The sequence below is a fragment of the Drosophila santomea genome, chromosome 3L, assembly GCF_016746245.2.
Source record: "Drosophila santomea strain STO CAGO 1482 chromosome 3L, Prin_Dsan_1.1, whole genome shotgun sequence".
Taxonomy (NCBI): domain Eukaryota; kingdom Metazoa; phylum Arthropoda; class Insecta; order Diptera; family Drosophilidae; genus Drosophila; species Drosophila santomea.
The window spans coordinates 16,997,790-17,009,891 of NC_053018.2; the positions used below are offsets into that span (position 1 = coordinate 16,997,790).

The window sequence follows — 12,102 nt, forward strand, 5'->3', positions numbered from 1 at the left end:
TGCGTTTCTCCATATTTATTGGGCAGCCCAATTGCGGCCAGCATAAATCACTTAAAATTTGTGCCAAACAAATACGGCAAAAGCCACAGGATGCTGGATTTTCATGGCAAAAGTCAGAGGCAAAAATGCTTATGCCAGCTAAACAAGTTTAAATATTTATGCAAATCAACTGCAAGTGAAACATTTTTAAACTTTAATAGCCATAAATGCCTTAAATGCTCCAAGCAGACCGTTTCAAATTGAAGGAAACTTTAAATAATTGAGGCCATCAAGAGGACGAAAAATTGCCCAAAATGGCCTGCAATTTGTAGGTAATAGTGTGCAGAATGCATTAAGAGGTACATGATGTGAACTTTAATCAAGCCAGATTAGGTTTATGTCCCTGGAGGTAGTTTGATTTATTAAGAAATTAAGTCGTTCATTAAATCAAACTTGGGAAAAAACTACACCACTCCGTTTGGTGATTAAGAGCAGCCGTTTTATAGCAACTAACTAATAAATCCCGGCAAGATAAGGGATTTTAAGGACTACAATTTGCTTATGCAAGTACCAAGTACCAAGTACGAACTACCAAGAAGGAAACTGCAGTCGGAGTGGTAAAATTATAAGAAAATAAAAACGAACTTAAATGAAGCCAGACGAATGTGCTGCTTGCTCCCCAATCTGGCGGAAAATCCTCCAGACACAAGAGTTTGATTTAAAAAGTAGTTTATGTGTGCAGGAATAAAACGTGGATTAAAACCCCCGATCCGAGTTTTGGGTAGTCAAATGACAGAGGGCCTCGAGGCGCATATGCAAAATGAAAACTTTCCTGCTGCCGCAGGCCACTCAGCCAACTGCAGATTCGAGACCAATGTGTCGTATGCGCAACGTAGAACTTGGCCAGCCGTAAATGGATGCATCTTGGCAGCAGGCGTGAGTGCCACTGCCACACACAAGCGCACACATGAGCTTACAAACACATGAACATATAAACACGAACCGGGGGAGAGCGAGAGGGAGCAACGCTCAAACAAAACACGATAACAATTAAAACTTTGTACACTTGGCGTATTTACATTATTCATTTTGGTGTTGGATTCTCTTGTCACATTTCGTGCCACTTCTCCCGCACTCATTTTTTGCGCTGCTCCTTTTGTTGCAACATTGCCACATTCATCTGCAGACATGCATCCATGCAGCCACGCATCCTGTGTCCACGAATCCAGAGCAAACAGTGATGGGCAGGACATAAGTTTTATTAGCTGCACAGAACCCGCAATTTGTATAAATAGCATTTGTTATAGCAAATCATATGGGAAAGGCAACTAAATGTTTATTAATTGGAGCAGTTACTTGATTTGAAGTTGGGATATAAATAAAATATTTAAAAACATGAATCCTTGATTTTCTGCTATAAATAAACATTACCTAAGGGAATCAACAGAAAACAATATAGTTAAACCAAGAAGAGCATTATGTGATAATAATGTCATATTTGAAGAAGTAAGACTTGTTTTTTAAAAACCAAATTCGCCACAGTGCCAGCAACTGTGAGTTGGAAGCTCCCTTCTTTTGGCCACTTGAATGATGCCGAGCCATCAAGAAAGTGTGCACTCCAGTGCTGGGAAAACAAGAAGCGGACGAAGGGCGAAGGGGGAAATTGGGACGGGGACGGGGACGGGACGTTAAGCACTTAATGACATTTTAAAATAAATGTTAAATTTATGACAAAACGTAATTACCGCCCAGACCGAGCCTTCGACTTCTGGAGTACGGCTACAGGTTCGCGCCGCATGAAATATGAAACCATAATTACTTTAATTAAGCAAATATTTTGTGCCCGCAATTCTTCTCGTTATTTGGTGGGGGTGCGGGGGGGAGGCATTGATTGAGAGTATTTATTAAATGGCTATTATTGTTCGCACATCGCGCGGCGCACGGCAATAAATTGATGCATTTTAATTATCGCTTAAAAGCCCAACACTCGCCGACATTCCCTGCATCCTCCCGCTTCGCTGACACATCGAAATTAAGGACCAATCGACGGGCTGCGAATGCCATTCTGACAACACCTATTGAACTCCAGATTAAAACTGCAAGCAACAACAAAAAATATTTTCCATCAATCGAACACTTAAGTTCAATCATTTTCCTTAAGTTCACTTTAAATTCCCGAAAGTTTAAAAGTCCATTAGCTCTTTATCTGAATTACTAAAGATAAGGTTTTGGAAGCGGAGCTCATTAATTCAACGTATTAGATTGCAGGCATCGTATAATATAGTTTTTAAATTAACGTGAAGCTGAGTTCGTAACTGAATTAAAGTAAAAATACATTAAATAGACATTTAGTTTCTACTTTCCCCACTACTGCGATAAAAGCTGGACAGTGTAACATATGTTCCTTTGATCAAGAGGAATTTAAACAATGCTATTGAAAATGCTATCAGTTCAAGTTCAACGCGACACATTAAAAAGTTCGCTTTTCAGCTGGAGAGATAAATATTCGGATATCATTCAAAGTAGCGCACTGGTGCACTTGTCGTGGGTTTCGTTACAAAGAAACCACTGATGGTTGAGAAATCACGAACACGATCGCTCGTCAATTCATTTCACTTGTAACTTGATCAATCGTCGTGTTTATTGTAACAGCGAATTAGGTATAAGAGTTGTATTTATAAGTTGTAAGGTATCTTTTGCAGCCATAAAAACGGCAGATTCTCGGTGGGCTCACTTACTCTTCAGTTGCTTTGAGGATCTTCAATTTTGTTCGAAAAATGGTAGATTAATAACAATATAACAACGGCTGCCACAATAAAAGCGTTCACTGCAATTATTAATGGCTTGCTGTTCGCGTATGTCATCATCTTGCAATTGTTTCTTGGCACCGAACCGATTAATTGCGGAAAACTTGCACGTTCTTCCGTTCCGAGATCACGAGAATGAGTGATCGAGCTGCAAGAGCCGAGCCAAGAAAAGTGCACTCAGTAAAGTATTGAATTCCGCGCTTTTCCAACGTTACGAATATTACGTGGGTGCTGAGAGAGACCAGTTGAATGCGAAGTGCAGTGAAGAGTCTTCTCTTCAGTCGCGCTCTTTCTTATTTCACTCGGATTAAGATACTTGGCTTAATAAGCAAAGTATCTACAAATGTTCAGCTTCCTTCCTTTACTAGCAAATAATTATTTAATAAGTTAGGTATTAAACGAATGCATGATAAATATAATTTTATTGACTCTTAAGAGAGCTGAAAAGATAATATGGTAATCGGATTAGTTCGTTAAGTAAGACGGCAGATTGGAATGCATACGAGTATTATGTTATCTCTATCAATGGTAGCTTATCTGTGCACTCTGGGAAGGAATTTGAAATGATATGCAAAATATTTAGTATTTGTTGTATTTGACAGTTCACTAAAGATTACACATTCTTTAATATGTTGATCATCTGCGTTACGACTAAGACAGTTCACTGCATCCCAACATATTAAAGTTCAAGTTGCCAAAGTATACAAATTGTGGCCCTCGCTTGCACCTGGTCTCAACTCGGATGGAAAAGTCGGTTCCTGGTGGCAAGTGAAACGGCTTGTGAGGATCCTCCTTTCCGCTGATTAGGTCCTGCAGGAAGTCAATGAGAAACTGCGGACCCTGTACCATAAACTTTATGAACATCCGGGGATTGCGAATAGCATTCGAGTTAGGTTGAACGCTGTAGGTGTACAAGGTGCCCTCAGAGCCTCTCTGTCCACTGAAAGAAATCAAATCCAGTTTGATCAATCTACAAACACTGCCTTGAGAACGGGTATTACCCATAGTTTTTGTTGGTCTTCTCGTGGAAGAGCAGCTCGGCCAGAATGGAGATGAAGTAGATGCGTCGTTGGGACTCCACGGTGTGGAAGCTTGCCCTTTCCTCGTCAATGATGCCGATGAAGGTGTTGGCCAACTCCACCTCCACGTTCCAGTGCCAGAGGGTTTTGCCAAATCCCACGATCCTAAACTTCCGAAATTGCTGCAAGGACACTGGTCAAGAACCAACCGGTGGACTCAAGAAGCAGCTCTTACTCACCCGCAGCAGGCTGAACACTGTCATTGTGTAATGTAGGCGGTTAAGTTTTAGGCGCTCAGCACTGAATTTGGTGGAGGATTGCTCCTTGAGGAACAGGAAGTGGGAGAGGAACTTGCCCAGCTGATCAGCCTCGCCATAAAAAGCCGTCTCCCTGTCGTGGAAGTGCAGCAGACTGATGGCCAGGTCCGACTCGCTATCCTCGTCGGAAAAGTGCCTCATGGTTGAGCGTAGGATCTGGGGAGGGTGGTAACCTCTGAACTGAAATGGATCAGATAAGTAGAAGTGGAGATTAGCCCACCTGCAGCATGATCCTTTTACTGCCGTTCTCCGAAGGTCCTTCCCTATGGGCCGCCTCATAGCGCTTGTGATGGTGCAATATGTACGCCGTGCTGATCTGCTTCAGTTCCTCCGCAGCTTCCCGTAGCAACTTGTGGCGGTATAGGTCCAAGTGACCCATGACCATCTGCATTACCTCAGTCGGCAGGTCCAGCAGCTGCACTCGCTTGGCTTCTTGGGCATCCTCCATTTCGCTGGCCACGGATTTGTGAATATATTGTGAGTATATGTAGAGGCTAGGTGTAAAAATGTATTAAAAAGCTGTGTAAGAGTCCTATGTAGACAAGAAATGCTGTGTAAACGAAAGTTTTGTGCGAAACACGCCTACTGTTTGGTTAATTACACATTTTTCTACTTTAAATGACATTATGCACTTCTTTGCTTTAGTTTCTTTGCTTTTTTATTGGTTATACACTGTGTAGTATTCTCTTGCTAGTTAGCAAAGTATAATAGAATGTATAAAAGTGTCAGCAGCTTCCTCGAAAAAGACATCGGAAGGACATCGAAGACAAGCTCCTCTGTCCGCTCACTTGCTCCTACTGCCATCATCTGTAGTCTAGATGCATCCTTTAATCCTCATTCCACACTCGTCGATCCTTGTGCTCTGGATCCTCTGACCAAACCTTGACCAACTTGCGTCCAAGCCACACCAACAGGAATGCATCCTTCGTGGCCACCAGGACAAGTGTCTTCATTGTCAGTAGGGCTGGATGCTCCATAGCTCTATAGCTCCATAGCTCCATCATGCACATATAATACAAATTGCGTACTGAAATGCATGCGAATGCGTGTTGGTACGAAGTTGCTGTTCTAATTTAAAGTTTCAATTTTCAGCATGTTTAGATCGTCTGTTGTACATATATTATATTAAAAGCATGATCTCCATTTCATATTGAAATTCGGTGTGCTTAACAGGGAAAATATGTAATGTCAAATTACATAGGTATTTGATTCTCTTTTGACAAGCTTCAAAGCCGCCTAAATTATTTTGTCTTTCACAATTATATGGATTTTCATTTGCATTTTTACGTTTATAATAAACCGAAACTGTTTTAGTTAAAATTATAACTTATTATGTGTAACGTTTAAATGGGTAAGCAAATAAATAAGAGTAGTAATTTTAATTATAAATTTGACACAACATTCACTTCCAATGGAGACAGCTTATTCAAGATTGTATCTAAACCAAGGTTCAGGTCTGCACTAAGCGTTTTAGTCTTGAAATACCAAAACGATACCAAACATGCAACGTGACCATTGGTATTTGCAGAGAGTTCTATGATTTTACTACCAAGAAAGCAAACTAGAATTGGTTAACTTTGATCATGTTTGTTTGTCTTTTCTAGCATTGTTCTCCAGTATTTCGGGCCATTCCGCCACAACTTTTAATTGGCAATTATAAGAAGCATCTGCTCAAAAATGCCAATCTTGTCAGGGTCTCTTATGTATTCATTAAATTTATATAAAGTAAATTGTCAAGGGTATTAAAACTTCACTGTTCAAGTAAACTTACGCTAGCTTTAAACTTTGTGTGGTATTTATCGTTAGACCGGTCGGTATTTTCCATTGTTTTCGGCGCGGTCACACTTAATAATAAGAAATTTCTTATGCTTATTATTTCACCATTTCATTTGCGAAATCCGAGAGAAATTTAAGAGCAACCCGGTGTGCGAGGCGGCGACATTCGTTGTCAGTTCGAAGAACCCATTATTTCCGGACCAAAATTGTGTCAGTGTGAGAGGCTTGGAGGCGGTGGCCACGCAATCCGGGCGACCGATCGTTGGGTAACCTAGCGAGAACCGAAAAACCGCCGTAGTCATGGCTTTCCGGCTGCTTGGCACGGCCAAAACGATGGCCGGAATGATGCGGCGCAACTACACGGCGGGTTCCCTGGCGGGAAAGGTGGGTTTATCCCTCACTTCCAGGGTTATCCAAATAAAAGCCCCTGTCTATTTTACAGGGACAACGCACACACATGGGAGCCACGGGCGCCGGGGTTTACATCCTGCCCACGGAGCTGTCGCCCCTGCTGCGCTATGTGGTCAAACAGATCCAGTTGCTCTGCAAAAAGCCGCCAAAAGGATTCGAGAAATATTTTGAAGCCGGCGGCAAGTCGTCTGGTCAACCGAAAGGATCCGTTGGCGATAAGAAGCCACCTTCGGGTTCCAGTAAATCCGCCTCGGAGAAGCCCAGCACATCAGCACCCGCCTCGGCTAAACCCAGCAGGTCTCAAACAGATGCGAAATCTGACTGGAACTTCGGCATGTTCAGCAACAGTTCGAGAGGGCCGGCAGGAAAAGGAGGCAACTCGCTGGGCGGACGACCTCTGGGCGAAACCGGCGGCGGCGGAGACAGGGAGCGATGGATCCTTCTGGGTGCCATCGGAGCCGTCGTCCTGGTGGGTTCGTTCGCCTTCTTCGAGATGGGCTACAAGGAGATCTCTTGGAAGGAGTTCGTCAACAGGTGCGTTCTAGAATTACGTGTTGCATAACAGCTCGTTCAAAACATGTGAATATATACATTATTCCATAGTTCTGGAACTTTCGACTGTTATGATACGTGTTTAGCTACATTTATAGTTTTTAATCATATCTCTATTTTCCAAAACCAGCTACTTGTCAAAGGGCGTCGTGGAAAAGCTGGAGGTGGTTAACAAGAAGTGGGTGCGAGTGCGTCTGCAGCAGAACAGCAACAGCGGCAGTGGCGTCTTGTGGTTCAACATCGGCAGTGTTGATAGCTTTGAGCGAAACCTGGAGACGGCCCAGACGGAACAGGGAACGGAGTCCATCAACTTTGTGCCCGTAATCTACCGCAACGAGGTGGAGGCCGCTAGTCTGACAGGTCTGCTGCCCACACTGCTCATCATTGGCTTCCTGGTCTATATGATGCGCAAGTCGGCCGATATGATGGGTGGAGGCCGTGGACGCCAGGGTGGTGGCCTTTTTGGTGGCGTCATGCAGTCCACCGCCAAGCTCACCAATCCCAATGAGATTGGTGTGGGTTTCAAGTAAGCTAGCGAAACTTTACATAGAATACCTAATACCTTTGTTATTCTTTACAGGGACGTGGCCGGTTGCGAGGAGGCCAAAATCGAAATCATGGAGTTCGTGAACTTCCTGAAGAACCCGCAGCAGTATATCGATTTAGGCGCTAAGATACCAAAGGGTGCCATGCTTACTGGCCCACCCGGAACGGGTAAAACGCTTTTGGCGAAGGCCACCGCTGGCGAGGCTAATGTGCCATTCATCACCGTGTCGGGATCCGAGTTCCTCGAGATGTTTGTGGGCGTGGGGCCTTCTCGTGTCCGCGACATGTTCGCCATGGCCCGAAAGCATGCCCCCTGCATCCTCTTCATCGACGAAATCGATGCTGTGGGTCGCAAACGTGGTGGCAAGACCTTCGGCGGCCACTCGGAGCAAGAGAATACCCTCAACCAACTTCTGGTGGAAATGGATGGCTTCAATACCACTACGAATGTGGTCGTTCTGGCGGCCACCAATCGTGTTGATATTCTGGACAAGGCTCTTATGCGACCAGGTCGTTTCGATCGGCAGATATATGTCCCAGCACCTGATATTAAGGGCAGGGCGAGCATCTTTAAGGTGCATCTGGGTAACCTGAAGACGACGCTGGATAAGAATGAGCTGAGCAGGAAAATGGCTGCACTGACACCAGGCTTCACAGGCGCCGACATTGCCAATGTGTGTAACGAAGCAGCTTTGATTGCTGCCCGCGACTCTAAGGATTCGATTGTGCTCAAGCACTTCGAGCAGGCCATTGAGCGTGTTATCGCCGGCATGGAGAAGAAGACCAATGTTCTGGCGCCGGAGGAAAAGCGAACGGTGGCACACCACGAGGCTGGCCATGCGGTGGCCGGTTGGTTCCTGGAGCACGCCGATCCCCTGCTGAAGGTCTCGATTATACCACGCGGCAAGGGTTTGGGCTACGCCCAGTACCTGCCTAAGGATCACTACTTGCTTTCCAAGGAGCAGTTGTTCGATCGCATGTGCATGACGCTCGGCGGCCGTGTGGCCGAAGAGCTGTTCTTTAATCGCATTACCACTGGTGCCCAGGATGATCTGAAGAAAATCACCGATATTGCCTACTCCCAGGTGGTGCGTTTCGGCATGAACGAGAAGGTTGGGCAGGTTAGCTTCGACGTGGGCCAGGCCGGAGATCCCGTTTTCAGCAAGCCCTACTCGGAGGACACTGCTCAACTGATCGACAACGAGGTGAGGTCGATTATCAAATGTGCGCACGAGGCCACCACTAGTCTGCTGACCAAGCACAAGGAGAATGTTCAAAAAGTGGCGGAAAGACTGCTCCAAAACGAAGTGCTCAGTCGTGATGACATGATTGAGCTGCTGGGCCCACGACCCTTCAAGGAGAAGTCAACCTACGAGGAGTTCGTAGAGGGAACTGGCTCCTTCGAGGAGGACACCACGCTGCCTGAGGGCCTTAAGAGCTGGAATAAGGAAAAGGAACGAACGGAGCCTCTGGACGCTGGCAGCACGCCCACACCGCCGCCCACCAAGCCCGTTACTGCCCAGAGCAGTTAGGCAACGATCTTCGCTCATGTGGCTGGGGAGTTTTGGAGTGGTAGTTCGAGGGTGCCGACATCTACTTGTTTTTGTTGTAATCCCTAAACGCGGACCGGAGAAAACCCCGACATGTGGCACATCGAGAGGGCTCAAGGAGTTCCTAGACCTTCTGGAGTTACAGTTCTCCACGACGCGTTCATTATTGTTTTTGCATAATTTTAAGATAGCCCCATGGATAACTTGTTCCAGTGTTGAGCACATAAGCGCTGTACTAAATTCCCCGTATGCGTAGTTTCAGAATGCAATAAAGATGGAAATGACCTGTCAGTGTGGAAAAACGAAATGAAACGATGTTTTTAGGGCGAAAAATAATTAAAATTGTGTTATTATTGCGGTGAATGACTTACGGAAAACTACCAAAGTTGCAGTTGGAAAAATGGATATGTGACGTAATGATTTTTCATACAATGTATGTATGTTATCATAAAATTTGGATATGTCTTGAAATCCATTTCACAGATTTCATTTTACGGACTGAAGCTGATAATTCTTAAGTTGCTAAAATGGTATCCAATTGCTGTTCTGCAAACAACACAAAGTCCGCATGCGATTTTTCGCAGTGTGAGCTTTCAAAGCTGCACGCGGTCTAAGAGAACGCCGCTCTCTTCGTGAAGCTTTCTCCGCAAACTTTCTCTTTCACGCTCTCGCCATTCTACTATGCGCTGCGGCTTATCACTTATCAGCTGTGATGCTGAAGTACATGCGCCATGTGCAGCCGGTAAATAGTGCAACTGCCGCAGTCGCTGCCTCTGCCGCTGCCGGTGCAAAGCTCCGTTGGGGCAGCAGCAGCCGCAGCAACAACAACATCAGCGAAGGCAGAGAGTGCAGCAGTGCAGTCGACGTCGCTGCCGCCGGTCGTTTTGGGGCCGTCAGTTGGGTTTTGGGGTCTCGCCGCTCAGTGTCGTCTTGTTGGTTGTCGCGTTCGTGTGCGCGCACTGAGAAAAGCGGAACGCCAGCGTTGCACTGACCGTTGCAGTTTCTATATTCCTCGAGTCGCCCGATTTCAGAGCTGTTCGTCCCGCTCGTGAAGTGCGTGTGTTTTAACCAAAACAACTACCAACCCAATCGCGTACAACATAACAAACCAATACAACCGAGAACCTCGAAAGGAAAACCCTTGCTGAGAAGGGCATTTTGCATTTTGTTTACCTCGATGGCTGTGTGGAGTGCAATTTGACGATTATATAATATAAAACAAAATACGAAAAAATAGGGAAAACAAATAAAAGTGCGCGGCAACCGATTGTAATTGCAATCAACTACAATAACCACTGAAGACGAAGAGTTAGAGCGCAAACCTCTCCCTCGCACCCCCGCCCACCCACTCGCTCACTCTCACTAGCCCATTGCCTTTGTGTTGATCTTCCTGCAAAATGGCTGCCGGCCGGCAAAATAACGGTCCTATTCGTATTTGATCGATAGAAAGAGAGAGGGAGAGAAGTTGAGAACTCATGTTTGCTTTATTGGAATTTAGTCTTCTGACTTTGATTTATTTAAAAAAAATTATGTAGAAAAGTAGCATTACGTTTATGACAAATGGAAAAAAGAAGAAATATAATTTTAAGCATACGTTAATTTTTTTGTCAAGAAAGGTAAATTGATTTGGTTTGCTTTTAAGCTGCTTTTAACTAAAATTAAATAAAAAAATATAAACAAAAAAAAAAAAAATATCTATATAACAAATGTAGTATTTCCTTTCAAATAGAAATCCAATTAAATTTATTTATTCTATAGATAGGATGCCATGTCTTTCATTACTTTGTGTCAAACCAATCAAAAAAGATATCTACATATAGTTTCCGTCTCACCTAAAATAAAAATTTTCTTTATTTATTTTATTCCTCTTTTTTCATTGGAATCTCTGTTGTGATCACTATTACAAAATGGCTGCCATCGCCTGTACTAACGGTAACTTCGATTACTGATCAACCGATCAAGCGCCCCCTGTCGGCGATCTCTGGCCACACATGTGTTCCCTTAGTTCTGTTTATGTTTTAGCTTATCGTTTATCGTTTATTTTGTTTTATTTTGTGCTGCCAATTGTCGCAATTGTCGGGTCACGTGTTTGTTGCTGCCGCCAGTTAACTTCTGCTCTCGTTGTAACGGTGCATGTTCCCTGTGCGATTGTGTGTGTGTGAGAGTCTGTTCGTGAAAGCTTGCATGCTGCGCGTTATTATATTGTTGCTGGCTTTGTTGTAATTTTTGTTGAGGGAGTCACTGCATGCAATGTTCTTCTTGCCCTTTCGCACCTCCCTCTCTATCTATCTCCCTCGTTTTCTATCATTTTTTGTTGTTTTTATTGTTGTTGTGGGTGTGGGAAAGATCAAGGCGCGTATTAAGCACAGAAAATGCAAAAAAAGAGCACACAAAAAATATAGGAAAACGAAAAAATTCGGAGAGAAAGCAACGGAGAATAATTGGTTTAACAAACAAAAGTGCAAAGCTATAAAACTTGGATGCCAGCATTTTTGAATTACCGAAAAATGTTTTCGGGGAACCTAAGGTGATTTTCAGTCTTCCAAAGCTCAAATTTACTATAGTGTGGTATTTTCAACATATCTGAAAACAGCTGTTAAAAATCCTATTACTTTAACAATATATTATATAGTAAGATGTAGGATATAGTAAGATTCAAACTTCATTTATTACTTAACATACTTTAGTTAATTAATAAATTAAGTTTGAATATTTACAAAGCCATTAAAAAAATCTTAGAAATGCAAATACATACGTAGGCTTATAATTTTATTAAAACATTTATATCTTCAGTTTTTAATTAATTTTCTATAAGACGCCAAAAACGCTTATTCTACGAAAATTAATTTGATGGCTGATCCCATATAAAGTGAGGCCAATTTATTTCAAACAAAGATCTTTTTCAGTCTTAGTACCGCATCCCAATTGTCACTCAGCCGTCACCTAAACACCCCCCCTTTTCCGCCAGCTCCTCACCTGGCTTTTCCACAGTTTTCCTCCCTCTCTCTCTTTCTCCCCCACATCGGTTGCACTTTTTTGCATTTTACGATTGTTCGTTGCGAATCATTGCATTTTAGGGGGTGGGTGGGGGTGTAGCAGCAGCTGCGGATGGGTGGGAAAGCGAGGGGAGCGAGTCAAGGGGAAA

General features: G+C 43.8%; 3 protein-coding genes across 9 annotated transcripts in view; 2 read left to right on the top strand and 1 right to left on the bottom strand.

Annotated features, from left to right (window-relative positions):
* Positions 1–3,355: 3,355 nt before the first annotated feature.
* On the bottom strand, positions 3,356–4,688 carry LOC120448476. The gene is made up of 4 exons (XM_039630501.2): positions 4,343–4,688; positions 4,045–4,278; positions 3,788–3,987; positions 3,356–3,726 (listed from the first exon to the last, which is right to left on the bottom strand). The coding sequence occupies exons 1-4, from the start codon at positions 4,568–4,570 to the stop codon at positions 3,438–3,440; spliced, it is 951 nt and encodes a 316-aa protein (XP_039486435.2). The 5' UTR covers positions 4,571–4,688; the 3' UTR covers positions 3,356–3,437.
* Positions 4,689–5,944: 1,256 nt separating this feature from the next.
* On the top strand, positions 5,945–9,293 carry LOC120448570 (AFG3-like protein 2). Its single transcript, XM_039630630.2, has 4 exons — positions 5,945–6,282; positions 6,341–6,843; positions 6,992–7,387; positions 7,442–9,293. Exons 1-4 carry the CDS (start codon positions 6,199–6,201, stop codon positions 8,937–8,939), a joined length of 2,481 nt encoding a protein of 826 aa, XP_039486564.2. The 5' UTR covers positions 5,945–6,198; the 3' UTR covers positions 8,940–9,293.
* Positions 9,294–9,869: 576 nt separating this feature from the next.
* Positions 9,870–12,102, top strand: part of LOC120447472 (RNA-binding protein Musashi homolog Rbp6) — a 176,639-nt gene continuing 174,406 nt past the window's right edge. For 6 of the 7 annotated variants that reach the window (XR_005616053.2, XM_039628865.2, XM_039628866.2 and 3 more), the window contains exon 1: positions 9,870–10,265. The gene's annotated coding sequence lies outside the window, so the exon portion shown is untranslated. The remainder of the gene's footprint in view (positions 10,266–12,102) is intronic. The other variant, XM_039628864.2, reaches the window with a different exon arrangement.

Bases quoted from the DNA above. Each gene is read 5' to 3' on its own strand.
- LOC120448476 (XM_039630501.2), bottom strand. From the start codon at position 4,570: ATGGAGGATGCCCAAGAAGCCAAGCGAGTGCAGCTGCTGGACCTGCCG. The intron at 3,988-4,044 runs GTGAGTAAGAGC...GTGTCCTTGCAG, and splicing joins CAGTGTTCAGCCTGCTGCGG to CAATTTCGGAAGTTTAGGAT. The intron at 3,727-3,787 runs GTAATACCCGTT...GATTTCTTTCAG, and splicing joins AAGACCAACAAAAACTATGG to TGGACAGAGAGGCTCTGAGG.
- LOC120448570 (XM_039630630.2), top strand. From the start codon at position 6,199: ATGGCTTTCCGGCTGCTTGGCACGGCCAAAACGATGGCCGGAATGATG. The intron at 6,283-6,340 runs GTGGGTTTATCC...TCTATTTTACAG, and splicing joins CGGGTTCCCTGGCGGGAAAG to GGACAACGCACACACATGGG. The intron at 6,844-6,991 runs GTGCGTTCTAGA...TTCCAAAACCAG, and splicing joins TGGAAGGAGTTCGTCAACAG to CTACTTGTCAAAGGGCGTCG.